The sequence below is a fragment of the Camellia sinensis genome, chromosome 6, assembly GCF_055761805.1.
Source record: "Camellia sinensis isolate YWXY chromosome 6, ASM5576180v1, whole genome shotgun sequence".
NCBI lineage: Eukaryota > Viridiplantae > Streptophyta > Magnoliopsida > Ericales > Theaceae > Camellia > Camellia sinensis.
In genome coordinates this window covers 158,724,968-158,742,503 of record NC_138966.1, presented here as the reverse complement: position 1 = coordinate 158,742,503, position 17,536 = coordinate 158,724,968, and the positions used below count along the sequence as shown (strand labels likewise).

At 39.6% G+C, this 17,536-nt stretch overlaps 1 protein-coding gene across 1 annotated transcript in view; it reads right to left on the bottom strand.

Annotated features, from left to right (window-relative positions):
* Positions 1–634: 634 nt before the first annotated feature.
* SPS3F (sucrose phosphate synthase 3F) overlaps positions 635–17,536 on the bottom strand; it is a 28,816-nt gene continuing 11,914 nt past the window's right edge. The window contains exons 2-12 of the mRNA XM_082875172.1: positions 6,378–6,610; positions 5,838–5,901; positions 5,039–5,737; positions 4,610–4,741; positions 4,397–4,528; positions 4,133–4,309; positions 3,997–4,050; positions 3,838–3,900; positions 2,334–3,284; positions 2,119–2,246; positions 635–1,134 (exon numbers count right to left, since the gene is read on the bottom strand). Of these exons, the coding sequence (XP_082731298.1) occupies positions 846–1,134; positions 2,119–2,246; positions 2,334–3,284; positions 3,838–3,900; positions 3,997–4,050; positions 4,133–4,309; positions 4,397–4,528; positions 4,610–4,741; positions 5,039–5,737; positions 5,838–5,901; positions 6,378–6,610 (2,922 nt within the window). The 3' untranslated portion in view covers positions 635–845. The remainder of the gene's footprint in view (positions 1,135–2,118; positions 2,247–2,333; positions 3,285–3,837; positions 3,901–3,996; positions 4,051–4,132; positions 4,310–4,396; positions 4,529–4,609; positions 4,742–5,038; positions 5,738–5,837; positions 5,902–6,377; positions 6,611–17,536) is intronic.

The following is a 17,536-nucleotide window of genomic DNA, read 5'->3' as shown; positions in this document are numbered from 1 at the left end:
ATCAATGTTGACATCAGTAAGTTTCTTTAACAATAGAAGACACTTCAAGAGATTCAACATCATCAAAATTCGGAATTTGGAACAAAGACTCAAATCATTTTGTCTTTGGATTTCTAGGGGCACTGTTTTGCATAGTGATAGGTAGCATCCATCAGACTTTCTTTTTCCTTGATACTCTTTTTTTTCTTTCTTAAAATAATGCCATTCTCAGTCTCGATTCTATTTACAGTTTAATAGCCAAAACCCATCTCAAGGACTTTCAACAATATAGATTGGGTTCTAAATAAACATGGTAGTACCTATCAGCCAGAGCATGCATAATACCATACCTAAAAGACATTAAGCCTTTGCTCATGTCTACAACATGGATTTCATAAGAGATATTACTATAGCATCCAAACTAATTAACAAGATTTGGCCATTTCTAATCATACGATCCAACACAATGCTGTGCTTCCTACTTCTAAAGATGTTCACAGTTTATGGAATCCAACCTTTGATTACCTGTATCACGTATGAGTTCTCTGAAATGGTGACAATTCCCCAATGATATGCAGAAATGCTTCTCATTCCATTGATGCTATATGCAGATATGCTTCTCAATTCTATTTATATTAAGCAAGAAGAGAGTAGATTGTATAGTGGAATCTATAGACCTGGTTTTGTATATGATCATATCTAATAACAAAAGCATTTCACAACAATGGGAATCATTTTCTAGCTACAATTCAGCTGAGACCCGCGTCGGAAAATGTACATATTATTGCACCCTCTTAAAATTTCCAAAAAAACACCCATGGATGCTAGTTGTCATGCATTATTAAAAGACATAAGAGATTAGTATCTCAGATACAGTTACTGGATTTAGAGATTTGCTTCAAAGCATTTGCAATCTCATTAGCTGTTGCTTCCCCACTTGTGTACGTCACGAGTGGGCTCTCTTCGGGAACAATGTCATCTTTCAGATAGCTTCCTGCTGTTCTGAGCAACTCTTCAGAACCTTTCTCTACTACCCCTTTCATGATTATTGTCTTATGGGTTCCGGATATCAGTTCCTCATAATCGGTGTCTCCAGTTTCACCAAGAATTACGTACATACTAGCAACATTTAATCTCCAACGAACAAAAAGGTACCTAATGATGTTACCAGAAGATACAAAAACACTAGTCAAATGTTAGAAACACAGGCCATGCTGAATGAGAGCTAGGCCCATCAAAGAGAGGAGTTACTAGACGATTGAATCATTAATATTTGCTTTGTTATGTCATTACTACAGAAATAAAATAAAATAAAATCCTTGAGTGACAACAATTTGATTAAGCAAAAGGATTAGAGACATGAAATCAAAGAGATTATTTAAAATGCAAAAGAAAATGAAACTGACTCATTTCAAATGTGACAACAAATGAAAACAATGGAATGAGTACATTAATTTTCATTAGATCCTCAAAACATGATTGTGCCCCTGAATAATGTTTAAAGAAAAAATCACTTCTTCAAGCCAGCAGTGAACGCAATTTGCTTAGAGATAGTAGTTGAATGATTCCATAAAGTGACCTTATAAGAAAAAGCTGAGAAACATGCACTGTCATCCTAAGAAGCACAAAGCACCGCCATGACAATTTCAAAAATTACAGGATATGACACGTGGAGATCTGCATGAAATATATAATTTTATATATTTATTATATATCATATATATGAATACTTCAATCAAAGTAATATATATATATATCACAAGACTAGGAAGAGGAATTAATAGAAATAAAATTAATATTAATTTTCTTTTATCATTATATCCTAAGCTATTTTGTTCAAGTCTGTAATATATTTTTATGTATCTAAGCAATGAACACAAGCCCCCCAAAGTGTCCAAAACAAGTAAGAGTATACTTTTTCTTTTTAAACTAATAGTACACATTTCAACACATGTCCAACACATTTTGGGAAGTGTGTGTCCATGGACACACTCTTTCTTAGAAATATGTGTGCTTCTTAGCTGTCATCTCAGTGCTATAAAAACAATGGACCCATGCCACATACCAAAGAAAACACAACACAAACAATTCCATTTTGTAGATGACGTCCAAAAGGCTCATTAATTTATGAGAGATTACCTGAGTGCTTGTGCTCGAGATGCAAGAAGAGGGATAACTTGCATTCTTGTTGAGTTTCTGCAGTACATTGGATGGCAACGGAGACCCCGCATCCTAAATTTCTGTCTCAAATCATCCACTTTCTTTGCCTGCAAAAGCAACACACCATGAATATAACACAAACAATAAGAACAGTTACTATGCTCCCAATCGTTGAATCCAAAACTTTCGCCTACCTTACTAATATCTTTAATCAAGTAGGAGACACAATGAGAATTTCCAGATTTCACAACTTCTTCAATCGGGCTTGATGAATGAGAAGATCCACCTTCATGTGAATTCATGAGCTTCCAAATAGTTTTCTTCAGACCATCACAACCCCAACGGTAGTCAATATGCGTTGCGTAGTCAGGGTCAGGATAAAGGCTTCCATCTGCATTTTTGTAAGTACCTGGGTAGTACACTTCACTTCCGCTGCTGCAAATCAAAGCATCAAACTCATTTACTTGAATATTCCCCGATTTTAAGAATGCTGTCAGTTCCAACATCGACATAGCTGTTGATAGAGCAAATCCCGAGAACCTAGCAGTTTGAGAGACTACATTAACAGCCCTAAATATCTCTTGAATTATCCGAATCATCTTTTTCTCAGGGGCTCCATTGCTATCATAGCAATCAAGAGCTATGACAATCAACCGACGCCGCCTCCGCAACATAGGATACTTGCTTCCAATATTATCAAGAAGTTTCCTGCTGCCATCAGGATCTTGTGGGTCCGTTTCCGGCTTCCTCATCCTGCTTAGTACGTGTTTCACTTGGTCTTGCAGCTCAGGGTCACCACTAGTTGCAGCCATGTGCTCAAGTGATTCATTGAGTGATGATTTTTCGCCATCAACAGACAGCCTAAGGGACATATCTTGCACATCCGTAAGCGAATCATTTAGGGACTCTTCAGCGGTGAAATCATCAGCTGGGGTGTCGGTTTGCCATTGTGGGTACCGCATTCGGCTGGCTGCCACCCTAGTTAAGTATGTGCGGCAGTGTTCAGGCCAAGAAAAGAGGTGAATGTTCTTCCAACCATTCTTTCTGCACTCAGACCATAAGTTCTTCTCTGATACCAGTTTAAGCATTGCACTAGCAATTTCTTGCTGATCATGAGGATCGATGAGCAGACCATTATTCAAAGCCTGAAATGACAAGAAGAGATAACAGGTGCAGTTCAAAGAAACCAAATCATTGTTTACATTTACATGACACCAGATGATCGCTAAGAATATGGATGGAAATATGTGGAACAACCTTTCTGACCCCTAATAGCTGTTGGGTTTGTGGAGCCTGATTAGTACTGTACATTTCACCACATGGTTGTGAATTATATGGGTATTAGGTAATTTGTTGATGTAAACCCTAGTATATATATTGCCTTCTACACAAGCAGCAGTATTGTACTCCTCTTCTTTCAGTTAGTGAAACTGGTGTGAACTGTGGACTTAGGCGATCTTGCTGAACCATGTAAATCTGTGTGTCGTATTTTTCATGCTTGTGATGGATTCTTCTTGCTTTGTGTGTGTGTGTGTGTGTGAGGTCTATTCCACAACAATAGCCGCTGTCAATTCTTAAGAGTTGACTTTCCCTTCTGTTTTCTTGGCAACCAAACAGAGTGAAACAGAATCACACATTTAACAGTAGACAATTAATGGATGTGTCATGCTACATGTGAGGCCAGGGATGGGGCCTTACCCGATGAATGTCAACTGGACCACCATTTTTAGTTGCCACCATTGGAAGTCCATGGGCTGCAGCCTACAACATCCCCCCACAAAAAAAGATTTTAAACCTCCTTTTCCAAACCAAGTTAAAGATAAGACTATAACAGACCAGTAAATAATTCAAACCAACCTCAATCAGGGTAAGTCCAAAAGGTTCAACCAAAGCTGGATTAATGAAAACCCCCTGTCATAGTTGCATCACTTCGTAAAACATCACAAGGAAACCATGTAAAAGCAACTTTCAAAAACTGTGAACTTTAACGAACCTTGGTTTTTCCAGCAAGGCGGTATATATCTGGAACATCATTTTGCTTGTGATGCTTTGGGAAGGCCACTGAACCGTACAGATCATACTTGTCAATCAGTTTCAACACTGTCATGAGGACGCTAGCATTCCCAGCCGACATCTCATCTATATCATCCCTATTTCCCATTATAAGTGTCTGCACACAATGTTAGTGTGTTATGAGTACGAGGCATTTGATCATGTTGTTGGATTGTCAAACCAGAAATCATGCCACCTTACTTACAAGATTAGCAAGTTCTCTCAACGGGCGGCATTCTCCAAAGGCTTTCAAAAGTGTGGTGAGATTCTTTTTTGGGTCGGGTCTTGATAAGGCCAAGATCATCGGCTTATGGGGATTTGTTAGAAAACGCAGCACCTGCAAAGACAGTTCAATTGAGCTGTCATGATAGTAGCAAAGACAAATACTAACAAGGAAGCTCGGAAATTAGACACTCACTTCAGACCATATTGCAGGGACTGATTTTGGAGAAGACCCATCTGTATTAGTTAGTGATGTCAGTTCTCCGTCAGCGTCGGTGTTGTCTTCTTGAACTTCGACATTGCCAAAATCCATACCAGGTGGAATAACCTGCAAAGTAATTGTATTGAAGTAAAAAAGAGATATTTTGGACGTTTAAATAACAATTTAATTTGATCAGGATTATTCACAATACGCACTGTTGGTAGATGACACTTTGTTCACCACCATTTTGAAGTCATTGTTGTAATCAGAAATCATAAGAAACTTTTAGGAGAAAAACTGGTTGCAATATTCAAATTATAATTATGAGGTGACAACAGGGGTAAAATTAATTTCTACAAGTGGATACTTATCATGGGCCAGCAGGCTGCAGTGATGAATAAAATGTTCAAAACAGCTCCTTACCGCCATCCTTGGCATGAATCGTCCGTGGCAATTGACCCCTCGTCTAGCACGGGCCCGCAAAACTTTCTCGAGCTTGACATCAAATCCATCATAAAGTCCCCATTGCTCATCAATCTCCTGTCTGGTGCTCGTGATAACAAGTTCCGCAACATCAAGGGAAAGCTCTTCCGCTTCTATCCTCCTCATAATCTTGTATGTAGAATTGATATCCTCTTTTGACTGCCTTCCTTGCTTAAGAAGTTGTTCTAACTTGTTTCTACCGAGTGAATGTCCGGTTAAAACCATTGGAACATTTAAAGCACCTGAAAGAAGAGCAGCACTATCCCCGGCATCGGCATAGTGACCATGAATTACGTACGGCCAAACAGGCTGGCCCCCACCAATTTGCTCACTCAAAACTTTTGACATGTTAAGAATATGAGCAAGAGCTCCATCTACGAATTCTTGAATATAGGGCCATAGTAATTCTTTCCTCATGTACTTGTCGCGTGGACCAAAGGGTATCCTTACAATGTAGGCCCCACTGCTTTCTCCAACATCGGCAGCATCAGCGTCTTCAGGACCCGCGGTCAGCATTTCCGTGGGCTCTCCATAGCTCCAATCAACTTCAGGTGAAGAAATTTGGCGGGTGAACAGATCAACCCTATACACCCCCTGCATCCTAGCCAGAGCCCGAGCAAGCTCTACCACATATTTGATCTAGAATTGCCATTAAAGGAGATACTATTGAGAGAGGCAAAAAAAAAAAAGAAACAATATTTGAAAGGATTATTTGTTCTTAGAAGGATGCAATATTTACCTGACCACCAGTATCGGAATCACGACCAAGCTCCATATTTTCCCCACGGACCAAACCATGCAAACTGGCCAACAAGAACAATTGTGATTGTGAATACCACATATCATTCAACTTAATTTTATAACTAGCTTAAACAAGTGGTGTAAAGGATGTATTTGGAGCAACTTCAAAGAATGATTTTTTCTTTTTTTTTGCCCTAAACTTGAATGTATTTCTATGCTTTAGTTTATCACTTGAACTGTGCCATCGTTGAATGATGACTAAAATGTTATCAACATGGAATACCATCAATATCAGAGGAGTAGTGTGACTAAACAGAAATGCTATCTACCTAGAAAAAATACCAAGAAAAGTGTACATAATTTGAATGTATGGTGTAGATCTAAACTTGGTGCGGTGTGCGCTACACCCAAAATAAATCTGATCCACACATATCAAATTCTGGACATTTTTCTATGTACGTAGCATTGCTGGTGACTAAAATCCAAAAAGAGTGGCTCAAATCCAATATGGGTGACGAGCATACTTAAAGAAATGTACCTGATAAGAACAATGTAAAGCTTCTTCTCCTTGTTATTATCTGACCATACTTCCAAGTTGGAAAAGTTACGCTGGAACTTTTTCCTTGGGCTTTCACTTACCATCGCATCCCCGAGAACATCCCCCTTCTCTCCTTCAGACAAGTCCTCAGACATGTCTTCCGTTGCATCCCGACGTCCTTGTTCCCGCTCCCACCTCCGATTCGTCATCCGCTGGAAATCCTCCCATTCCAACTATAACAAAAAGGCACTATTTTACTTGTTTTGATTACATTTTGGCAGCACATATTTTGCTTTTGTGAGCAAAAACCAAACCAGCATTTTTCTTGAAATCACAATAAATACTACATATGGGTACAACAGCACTCAAAGGAAAGTCAAGGATCGTGTAACAACCCTCATACTGTTTACTGATTAATGACTGAATGATTACCGTTAATCATTGATTACTGCGAAATGGAACTGATAATGACTGATAATTGACCTGATTAAAGTACTGGAACGACTGACTGAAAACTGGAACTAAATTGATTGAGTATATGTTAGTTAAATTGCATTCTATCTGTTTGATTGTATGAATATTTGTTCATGTTTATATGTTTAAACTATTAATTGAAGGCCTTATCGGCGGCCGAACCGGAAATGGGTTAGTGTATTATGATCGTCATATTTAGTATGATTTTATAGTATAATTATCTGAAAACTGATTAGGTATGATTAAATTAGATTAAAATAAGCCAATTAAAGAGTTTGATGTAATTACACTTTTGCCATTGTTAGTGGGCCTTTGTTTACTCATATTTGAGCCTTGTATACACTCACACACTTGAGCCAAAGACAACATTTCCTCAGCCCTTTTTCCTTGTTCTAGCCGACCAAGAAGAGAGTTAGAGAGAGAGGGAATTGTTCTTGTTGTTTTAGCTTGAGAATCTTGAAGAATTGAAGGTTGATTGCATGTTTGAGCTCCCTTCTTGAAATACAAGACTTAAGGTAGCTCCATTGTCTTCTTATTCATGTTTTGAGTGGATTCTTGCATGGTTTATGTCATGTTGATGGAGTTTAGAGCCAAACATGGTCTAGATGTTGAATTGTGGCTCAATTGTTGCATGCATGTACATATATTGAAGTTTTGAGGTTGTAGTCCATGTTTCCTCACATGCATGTCCATCTTTTGGTCATACTCCATGAATTCATCATGTTCTTGTAGAAATGAGTCCATTTGATCAAGCTTTGAAGCTTTGATTTGGTTTAAATCCATGCATGTTTGCATGTTCTTCACATCCTTGAAAATGGGTTTGAATATGGTTTTAATTGACTCACCTTTGGGGCTTGAATTCATAAATTGAGCTTTGAAACTTGTTATACATTGTATTTAATGTTGTTTTCCAGAATTTGGGCCCAAGAGGTCGAGTTTGGAGTGGTAGAATGCTTGGTTTGAGCTTGGGAGGCAGATCTGGAAATTCCAGATTTGGCTTCCTCGCTCGAGCGAAGGATTCCCCGCTCGAGCGAGAACCTTTGTCCAGGGCTCCGCTCGAGCGACCATCGAGCGTCTATCGCGCGTAAAATTTCAGCATCCAGTACTTTTACTGTTTTGCAGACCGCTCGAGCGAAGGATTCCTCGCTCGAGCGAAGCCTTCGGTTTTGGACTTACGCTCGAGCGTAGAAAGTCTCGCTCGAGCGAGGCTCTTATTTTCAGCAAATTTTGCAAAATGTTTTCTAAGTGTATTTTTGCATCCTCATCCCATCCTAGGCATTCTTAGGCCTAGTTTAAGACATTTAGATGAGGATATCGTTGTAGAACACACCAAGGCAAATTAGGGATTTAAATTATGATATTTCCCAACTGTGTAGCTTAGTGTGTGTTCAATCTGTTAACTGTGTAGGGTTGGCGACTGGAGAGACACGCCCTAGCATACTGTAGCCCGAACTCTGTGAGTAACAATTGTGTAAAGATATGTTCAACTGATATCTTTGAATACTGAACTGAACTGTTTACTGAACTGGTATTACTGAATGAATGTATGTCCTTTATTTCTGAACTGTACTGTGGCATCCTTAGTACCTACTGTTACTGTTACTGTTACAGAGATCTCTGTCGGTCCCCTCGTGGAACCACTACTGTTTACTGACTGATGGCCATCATTACTGTTCGGTCTTTTAAGACCTACTGTTACTGATATGCTAATGGATGTACCACATATGACTGTCTACTGTACTGAACAACTGAAATACTGATTGAATTGAACTGTTTTCATTACTGTAAGGACATTCATTCTTAACCCCTTTACGCTTTATGTTATTCACTGGGCTTTAGCTCACTGCTCATATATATATGTAGGTGTTCAGGCACCAGATCGGAGCTAGGAGCGTCCGGGTAACTCCAGTTTTGTCCAGCCAGCCTTTGTGCCTCACTGCGAGGTTCCGAGTTGCCATGCTATGGCTTAGGGGTGTTTTGTTTGTTTTCCCCCATCTGTCTCCATACTGTTTGGACTACTGTATAGACTGAATGTTACCATACTGTTATGCAGGGATAGAGTCCCTGGTCTGTATGATTGTAAATGTTGTGTATACTGTTCTGTACTGTTATGTATAAGTGCATGAAAAATATCTTTTTGCATACAGACTGTCACAGCTCATTGGACATTGTTTAATTACTGTATTGGCTTCCGCCAGGCCCTGTACTCTGATTTACTGTATTACTGTTAAGCAGGCCTTCGGTAATCTCGGATTACTGGCCGGTTACGGTGCTAAACCCATAGGGCCGGGTTTGGGTCGTGACAGAGTGGTATCAGAGCGATACTTAACCACGAGTTATACCGCACACACGTGTCCAAATGAGCTATAGGGTGTCCTAGAAAGTAATTAGGGCATCTCGTGAACATGAAAAGTGTGTGGCTATATTATGACTGAATATCTGCTAACGTGTTAAACTGTGAAACAAATGACTGCTTATGTATAAAACTGTTATAACTGCTTATAGTGAAATGGATAATGCAAATGCACCTGAATCCTCATCTACTGAGGCAAGAATGGAAAGAATGGAAAGAATGATAGAACTGATAACTGCTAGACTGGAACAACAACAGAACCAACAGCCCCCACCTCCCCCTCCGGCTGTACCAGAACGGAATGTGAAAGTGAATGAACCTAATGTGAATGATGGGGACATAATTGCTTTGACCCAGAAGTTCAGCAAAATGAAACCTCCATCCTTTCAGGGAGGCCTTGAACCGCTAAAAGCTGAAGCTTGGGTTCTGGAAACGGAAAAATTATTTGAAGTGTTCCCGTGCTCAGAAGCGAACAAAGTATTGTTAGCTACCTTCACCCTTCAAGAAGAAGCTAGAAGGTGGTGGATGTTGATCCGTGATACAACTACTGTTATGACTTGGGCTCAGTTCAAGGAGTCCTTCTTCGAAAAGTACTTCCCTCAGTGTGTCAGGGATAGAAAAGTGACTGAATTTGAACAGTTGAAGCAAGGCACAATGTCCGTTGCGGAGTATGAGACGAAATTTACTGAACTTGCCCGTTATGCACCGCATATGGTGGATACTGAATATAAGAAGGCCAGAAAATTTGAAGGTGGCCTTAATGTTGCAATCCTTGATCGGATAAATGTTTTGAAACTACCGACTTTTGTGGGTGTTCTCGACCGGGCACTGATGGCCGAGTCGAACATTGCAGCAGTGAAGCAATTTGAAACACCAACGACTGAATGGCATGGTAAAAGGCAGGGTTTCAAATTCAAGAAAGGCAAGCACAACCCAGCCAATAAGAAACAGAATACGGGGTCGACAACTAGCCCCAGTCAAGGGAGTGGATTTATACCACCCTGTTCTGAATGTGGCAAGAAGCACAAAGGGGTCTGCTATAGAATATCTGGAGCTTGTTATAGGTGTGGCAAGGTGGGCCACATGGTTAAAGATTGTCCTTCTGCTCCTCAGGGCAATAGCAAGGCTGCAGTCAGCGGCGCAGCAACAAACGCTCCACCAAAACCGAACCCGAAAGCTACCGGGAAAGAGCCTGTGAGGCAAGGCCGAGTGTTCGCACTAGTACCGGGAGATGTGCAAAATACTGAGACCGTTGTGTCAGGTATCCTCTCTATCTGTACGCAAAATGCATGTGTATTGATTGATTCGGGGTCTACACATTCTTATGTATCGCATGCTTTCTCACGGAAATTGAATAGACCCTTAGAACCCATGAACTATCTGCTAGCCGTATCATCACCCGTAGGGGGATCCATGACATGTGCTTATATGTACCCCGCATGTGAAATTATTGTTGGGGATATGCATCTGTTTATTGATTTACTGCCATTGAACATTGATCATTTTGACGTAATATTGGGAATGGATTGGTTACAAAAATATCATGCCACTATTGACTGTGTGACCAAGCAAGTTGTTTTCCGTCCACCTGGTTTGCCTGAATTTGTGTTTAATGGGAGTGGAGTAGTACCTCCTCCGTATTTGATTTCGTCAGTGAAAGCTGTTAAATTACTTAGAAAGGGCTGTAAGGGATATTTGTGTTCTGTACTGACTGTATCTACTGATGATAATGCTAATGTGAACTGTATTCCTATAGTCAGAGAATTCCCAGATGTTTTTCCAGATAATCTTCCAGGGGATTTGACTGACAGGGAGATTGAATTTACTGTTGATGTGATTCCCGGAACACAGCCGGTTTCTAAAGCTCCTTATAGAATGGCCCCAACTGAACTGAAAGAATTGAAAGTGCAACTGCAGGAACTGCTGGATAAGAAGTTTATCAGGCCCAGTACTTCACCCTGGGGTGCACCGGTTTTGTTTGTAAAGAAGAAAGATGGCTCACTAAGACTGTGCATTGACTACCGTGAATTGAATAAGGTAACTGTAAAGAATAAATACCCATTACCGCGCATTGATGATTTATTTGATCAGTTACAGGGTGCACAAATATTTTCGAAGATTGATCTCAGATCTGGCTACCATCAGTTGAAAGTTAAATCAGATGACATTGATAAAACTGCTTTTAGAACGAGGTATGGACATTATGAATTTTTGGTTATGCCTTTTGGAGTCACGAATGCACCAGCTGCTTTTATGGATCTCATGAACAGAATTTTTAAACCATACCTTGATGATTTCATTGTAGTGTTTATTGATGACATACTGATTTATTCCAAAAGTATAGAAGAACATGAACATCATCTGAGACTTGCCCTACAAACTTTAAGAGAACAGAAACTGTATGCTAAACTGTCTAAATGTGAATTTTGGCTTGACCATGTTATGTTTCTGGGGCATGTTGCTAGCAAAGATGGAATTTCTGTTGATCCGCAGAAAATTGAAGCTGTAGTGAACTGGCCTAGACCAACAAATGTGACTGAAGTCCGAAGCTTTTTGGGATTGGCTGGATATTACAGAAGATTTGTCAAAGATTTCTCCAAGATTGCCCTACCATTGACTCAGTTAACTCAGAAAGGGACATCATTTGACTGGACTGACCAAAGAGAATCTGCTTTCCAAGAGTTGAAAACTCGACTTGTGACTGCACCAGTTTTGACTTTACCTTCAGGTACGGAAGGTTATACTGTATTTAGTGATGCTTCTCATAAGGGTTTGGGGTGTGTTTTAATGCAGAATGGGAGAGTTATTGCTTATGCTTCCCGACAACTGAGACCGCATGAAAAGAACTACCCGACCCATGATCTGGAACTTGCTGCAGTGGTATTTGCACTGAAAATCTGGCGTCACTACCTGTATGGGGTAACATGTGAAGTATACACCGACCACAAGAGTTTAAAGTATTTCTTCACACAGAAAGAATTGAACATGAGACAGCGGAGATGGCTGGAACTGATTAAAGACTATGACCTACAGATATTGTACCATCCGGGGAAAGCCAATACCGTTGCCGATGCATTGAGCCGGAAATCGATCGGAAACTTAGCCTGTTTGCTTACAGGACAGAAAGAGTTGCTTTGTGACCTTGAAAAATCTGAAATTGAAATTGTTTTGCGAGAACAAGGTGGAATCTTAGCTGCTATTTCTGCTCAACCAGCACTGATTGAAGAAATTAAAGAGAAACAGCAAATGGATGACTTCTTGAAGAAGATCATCGAAGAAAGAGAATCTAAACCGAGACCGGGATTCAAATTTGAGAATGATGTACTGAAATTTCAAGAAAGACTGTGTGTACCAAATGATACTGAACTGAAAAGAAGAGTTCTGCAAGAAGGCCACAATTCGAAATTGTCTATCCATCCAGGGAATACGAAAATGTATCAAGATTTGAAACAGAATTTCTGGTGGCCGGGAATGAAGAAAGAAATTGCTGATTTTGTATCCAAATGTCTTCACTGCCAACAGGTCAAAGCTGAACACCAACGACCTGCCGGATTACTGCAACCCTTACCCATACCGGAATGGAAATGGGAGCATATCACGATGGATTTTATCGTTGGGTTACCTCGCTCCAGAAAAGGTATGGATTCAATTTGGGTTATTGTTGATAGACTGACTAAATCTGCTCACTTCTTACCTGTCAAGACAATTTATAATGCGGACAAATTGGCCGTGATTTATATTGATGAAATTGTGAGACTGCATGGAGTGCCTGTGTCTATTGTTTCTGACAGGGATTCGAAGTTTACATCGAGATTTTGGCAAAGCCTACAGACTGCATTGGGTACTGAATTGAGACTGAGTAGTGCCTATCATCCTCAGACAGATGGCCAATCAGAAAGGACCATCCAAACTCTGGAGGATTTACTGAGAATGTGTATCCTTGATTTTCAGGGAGACTGGGAAAGTCATCTGCCATTAGTTGAATTCGCCTACAACAATAGTTACCATTCGAGTATTGGTATGGCGCCTTTCGAGGCATTGTATGGCAGGAAATGTAGATCTCCGATCTGCTGGGCAGAAGTTGGAGATGGGCCTTTGCTGGGGCCCGAGATTGTGTATGAAACGACTGAGAAGGTGAAACTGGTACAACAGAGACTGAAAACTGCGCAGAGCAGGCAGAAGAGTTATGCTGATGTCAGAAGACGAGACCGAGAGTATGAAGTAGGTGATCACGTTTTTGTGAAAGTGACACCGATGAAAGGCCAGACTCGTTTTGGAGTCAAAGGCAAGTTAGCGCCGAGATATGTCGGACCGTATGAGATCATTGAGAAAATCAATCCGGTGGCGTATCAAGTTGCGCTTCCTCCTGAAATGGAGCATATGCATAATGTTTTCCATATTTCTATGTTAAGAGACTACCTCCGGGATCCCTTCCATGTAATAGAGCCTACCCACGTAGTGTTGAGTGATGACTACACTTACGAGGAACGGCCTATACAGATTGTAAACAGACGGATCAAGAAACTGAGGAATAAAGAGATCCCGCTAGTGAAAGTTGACTGGCAGAACCATGGTGGTATGTATGCCACTTGGGAAAGGGAAGATGACATGGCCAAACGATATCCTGAACTGTTCCCACTGAACCCTGTCTTCTTCCAGAATGAAGGTAACTCGAGTTTAGAGGACTAAACTCTTTATAAGGAGGGGAGACTGTAACAACCCTCATACTGTTTACTGATTAATGACTGAATGATTACCGTTAATCATTGATTACTGCGAAATGGAACTGATAATGACTGATAATTGACCTGATTAAAGTACTGGAACGACTGACTGAAAACTGGAACTAAATTGATTGAGTATATCTTAGTTAAATTGCATTCTATCTGTTTGATTGTATGAATATTTGTTCATGTTTATATGTTTAAACTATTAATTGAAGGCCTTATCGGCGGCCGAACCGGAAATGGGTTAGTGTATTATGATCGTCATATTTAGTATGATTTTATAGTATAATTATCTGAAAACTGATTAGGTATGATTAAATTAGATTAAAATAAGCCAATTAAAGAGTTTGATGTAATTACACTTTTGCCATTGTTAGTGGGCCTTTGTTTACTCATATTTGAGCCTTGTATACACTCACACACTTGAGCCAAAGACAACATTTCCTCAGCCCTTTTTCCTTGTTCTAGCCGACCAAGAAGAGAGTTAGAGAGAGAGGGAATTGTTCTTGTTGTTTTAGCTTGAGAATCTTGAAGAATTGAAGGTTGATTGCATGTTTGAGCTCCCTTCTTGAAATACAAGACTTAAGGTAGCTCCATTGTCTTCTTATTCATGTTTTGAGTGGATTCTTGCATGGTTTATGTCATGTTGATGGAGTTTAGAGCCAAACATGGTCTAGATGTTGAATTGTGGCTCAATTGTTGCATGCATGTACATATATTGAAGTTTTGAGGTTGTAGTCCATGTTTCCTCACATGCATGTCCATCTTTTGGTCATACTCCATGAATTCATCATGTTCTTGTAGAAATGAGTCCATTTGATCAAGCTTTGAAGCTTTGATTTGGTTTAAATCCATGCATGTTTGCATGTTCTTCACATCCTTGAAAATGGGTTTGAATATGGTTTTAATTGACTCACCTTTGGGGCTTGAATTCATAAATTGAGCTTTGAAACTTGTTATACATTGTATTTAATGTTGTTTTCCAGAATTTGGGCCCAAGAGGTCGAGTTTGGAGTGGTAGAATGCTTGGTTTGAGCTTGGGAGGCAGATCTGGAAATTCCAGATTTGGCTTCCTCGCTCGAGCGAAGGATTCCCCGCTCGAGCGAGAACCTTTGTCCAGGGCTCCGCTCGAGCGACCATCGAGCGTCTATCGCGCGTAAAATTTCAGCATCCAGTACTTTTACTGTTTTGCAGACCGCTCGAGCGAAGGATTCCTCGCTCGAGCGAAGCCTTCGGTTTTGGACTTACGCTCGAGCGTAGAAAGTCTCGCTCGAGCGAGGCTCTTATTTTCAGCAAATTTTGCAAAATGTTTTCTAAGTGTATTTTTGCATCCTCATCCCATCCTAGGCATTCTTAGGCCTAGTTTAAGACATTTAGATGAGGATATCGTTGTAGAACACACCAAGGCAAATTAGGGATTTAAATTATGATATTTCCCAACTGTGTAGCTTAGTGTGTGTTCAATCTGTTAACTGTGTAGGGTTGGCGACTGGAGAGACACGCCCTAGCATACTGTAGCCCGAACTCTGTGAGTAACAATTGTGTAAAGATATGTTCAACTGATATCTTTGAATACTGAACTGAACTGTTTACTGAACTGGTATTACTGAATGAATGTATGTCCTTTATTTCTGAACTGTACTGTGGCATCCTTAGTACCTACTGTTACTGTTACTGTTACAGAGATCTCTGTCGGTCCCCTCGTGGAACCACTACTGTTTACTGACTGATGGCCATCATTACTGTTCGGTCTTTTAAGACCTACTGTTACTGATATGCTAATGGATGTACCACATATGACTGTCTACTGTACTGAACAACTGAAATACTGATTGAATTGAACTGTTTTCATTACTGTAAGGACATTCATTCTTAACCCCTTTACGCTTTATGTTATTCACTGGGCTTTAGCTCACTGCTCATATATATATGTAGGTGTTCAGGCACCAGATCGGAGCTAGGAGCGTCCGGGTAACTCCAGTTTTGTCCAGCCAGCCTTTGTGCCTCACTGCGAGGTTCCGAGTTGCCATGCTATGGCTTAGGGGTGTTTTGTTTGTTTTCCCCCATCTGTCTCCATACTGTTTGGACTACTGTATAGACTGAATGTTACCGTACTGTTATGCAGGGATAGAGTCCCTGGTCTGTATGATTGTAAATGTTGTGTATACTGTTCTGTACTGTTATGTATAAGTGCATGAAAAATATCTTTTTGCATACAGACTGTCACAGCTCATTGGACATTGTTTAATTACTGTATTGGCTTCCGCCAGGCCCTGTACTCTGATTTACTGTATTACTGTTAAGCAGGCCTTCGGTAATCTCGGATTACTGGCCGGTTACGGTGCTAAACCCATAGGGCCGGGTTTGGGTCGTGACAGATCGACAATAAATAGTCATCTAAAAACTTTTTAATATTTAATAACCTTCACAGTTGAAAAAAAAGAGAATCTCCACGGACAATATTAGTTAATTAGTTAGTTTTTTTTTTTTTTTGAGTTGCATCAAATTATTAGTTTGAGACGAGGATATTGTCAAAACATAAAACTCATAGATGGATGAAAAGTCATGGATTTATGACAATAAGGTATTTTAATTTTACCAACTCTCAAAATGCAACTTACAAAATTAAATGAGTTCTCTGCACTTGAACTTTGAGCAGAATATGAAAATGCCTAAATAATCAAATAAGATAAAAATTCTATACAGTTACTATAAACACATTATGGATTCAACCTGAACATCTGCCACATCATCTGTGGGGCCATGTCAGTTAGAAAAAAGATAAACGAACTTTCAAAATTAAAATACCCGAAATTGTGACCGTAATATCTCTTAAGAAACTCCTAAAGCTAAAAGTTTCTTTCAAATTTAAAGTAACATTTAAAAATTCAAAAATTCCTTTTTAATTGGCAGTTTTCTCTTTACATGTGCATCCCTGCAGAATATCAGTGGCAACACTGAATGGAATCTGCAAAAGCCTTTCTTTTGGATCATCTTTATAGATTAATCTCTCATCAAATAGTGAACAAAAAGCTATGGGAAAATGTTATAAAACAAATCTTAAAATATACCCAATAAAACAAGTAAATTAATCTTTAACCATGAAGACTAGGACACACATACATCGCTATGAAACTAATTCTATAAATGTGATGAAAGAGACGTTTAACTGTCAAACTCTTAGTAAACATCATGAGACCCAACTTTCATCTGTTAACATATACTATAATATGTATATAATATAGTATGATTATATATTATATACATAAGTTGAGAGAGTTGAGAGAGTAAACACTCTGTTGTTGAAAACTCTATATTGAAACCAAAATGAGAGGCTCCATAATAGAGGAGCGTAATTACAAGACATCATTATGAGCTACTTTAATAAAATAAAGAAAAGAGGGCCGAAAGAAGGGCGGGCTGCTTTCGGGCGGCCGAAAGCAGCGACAAGGAATATACATGATTATATATTATATTATATACATACTATATATTATATACTAATCATACTATATTATATACATATTATAGTATATGTTAACAGCCCCCCTCAAACTCAAGGAGGACAAACATCAACCAACTTGAGTTTGGAGACAAGCTCAACG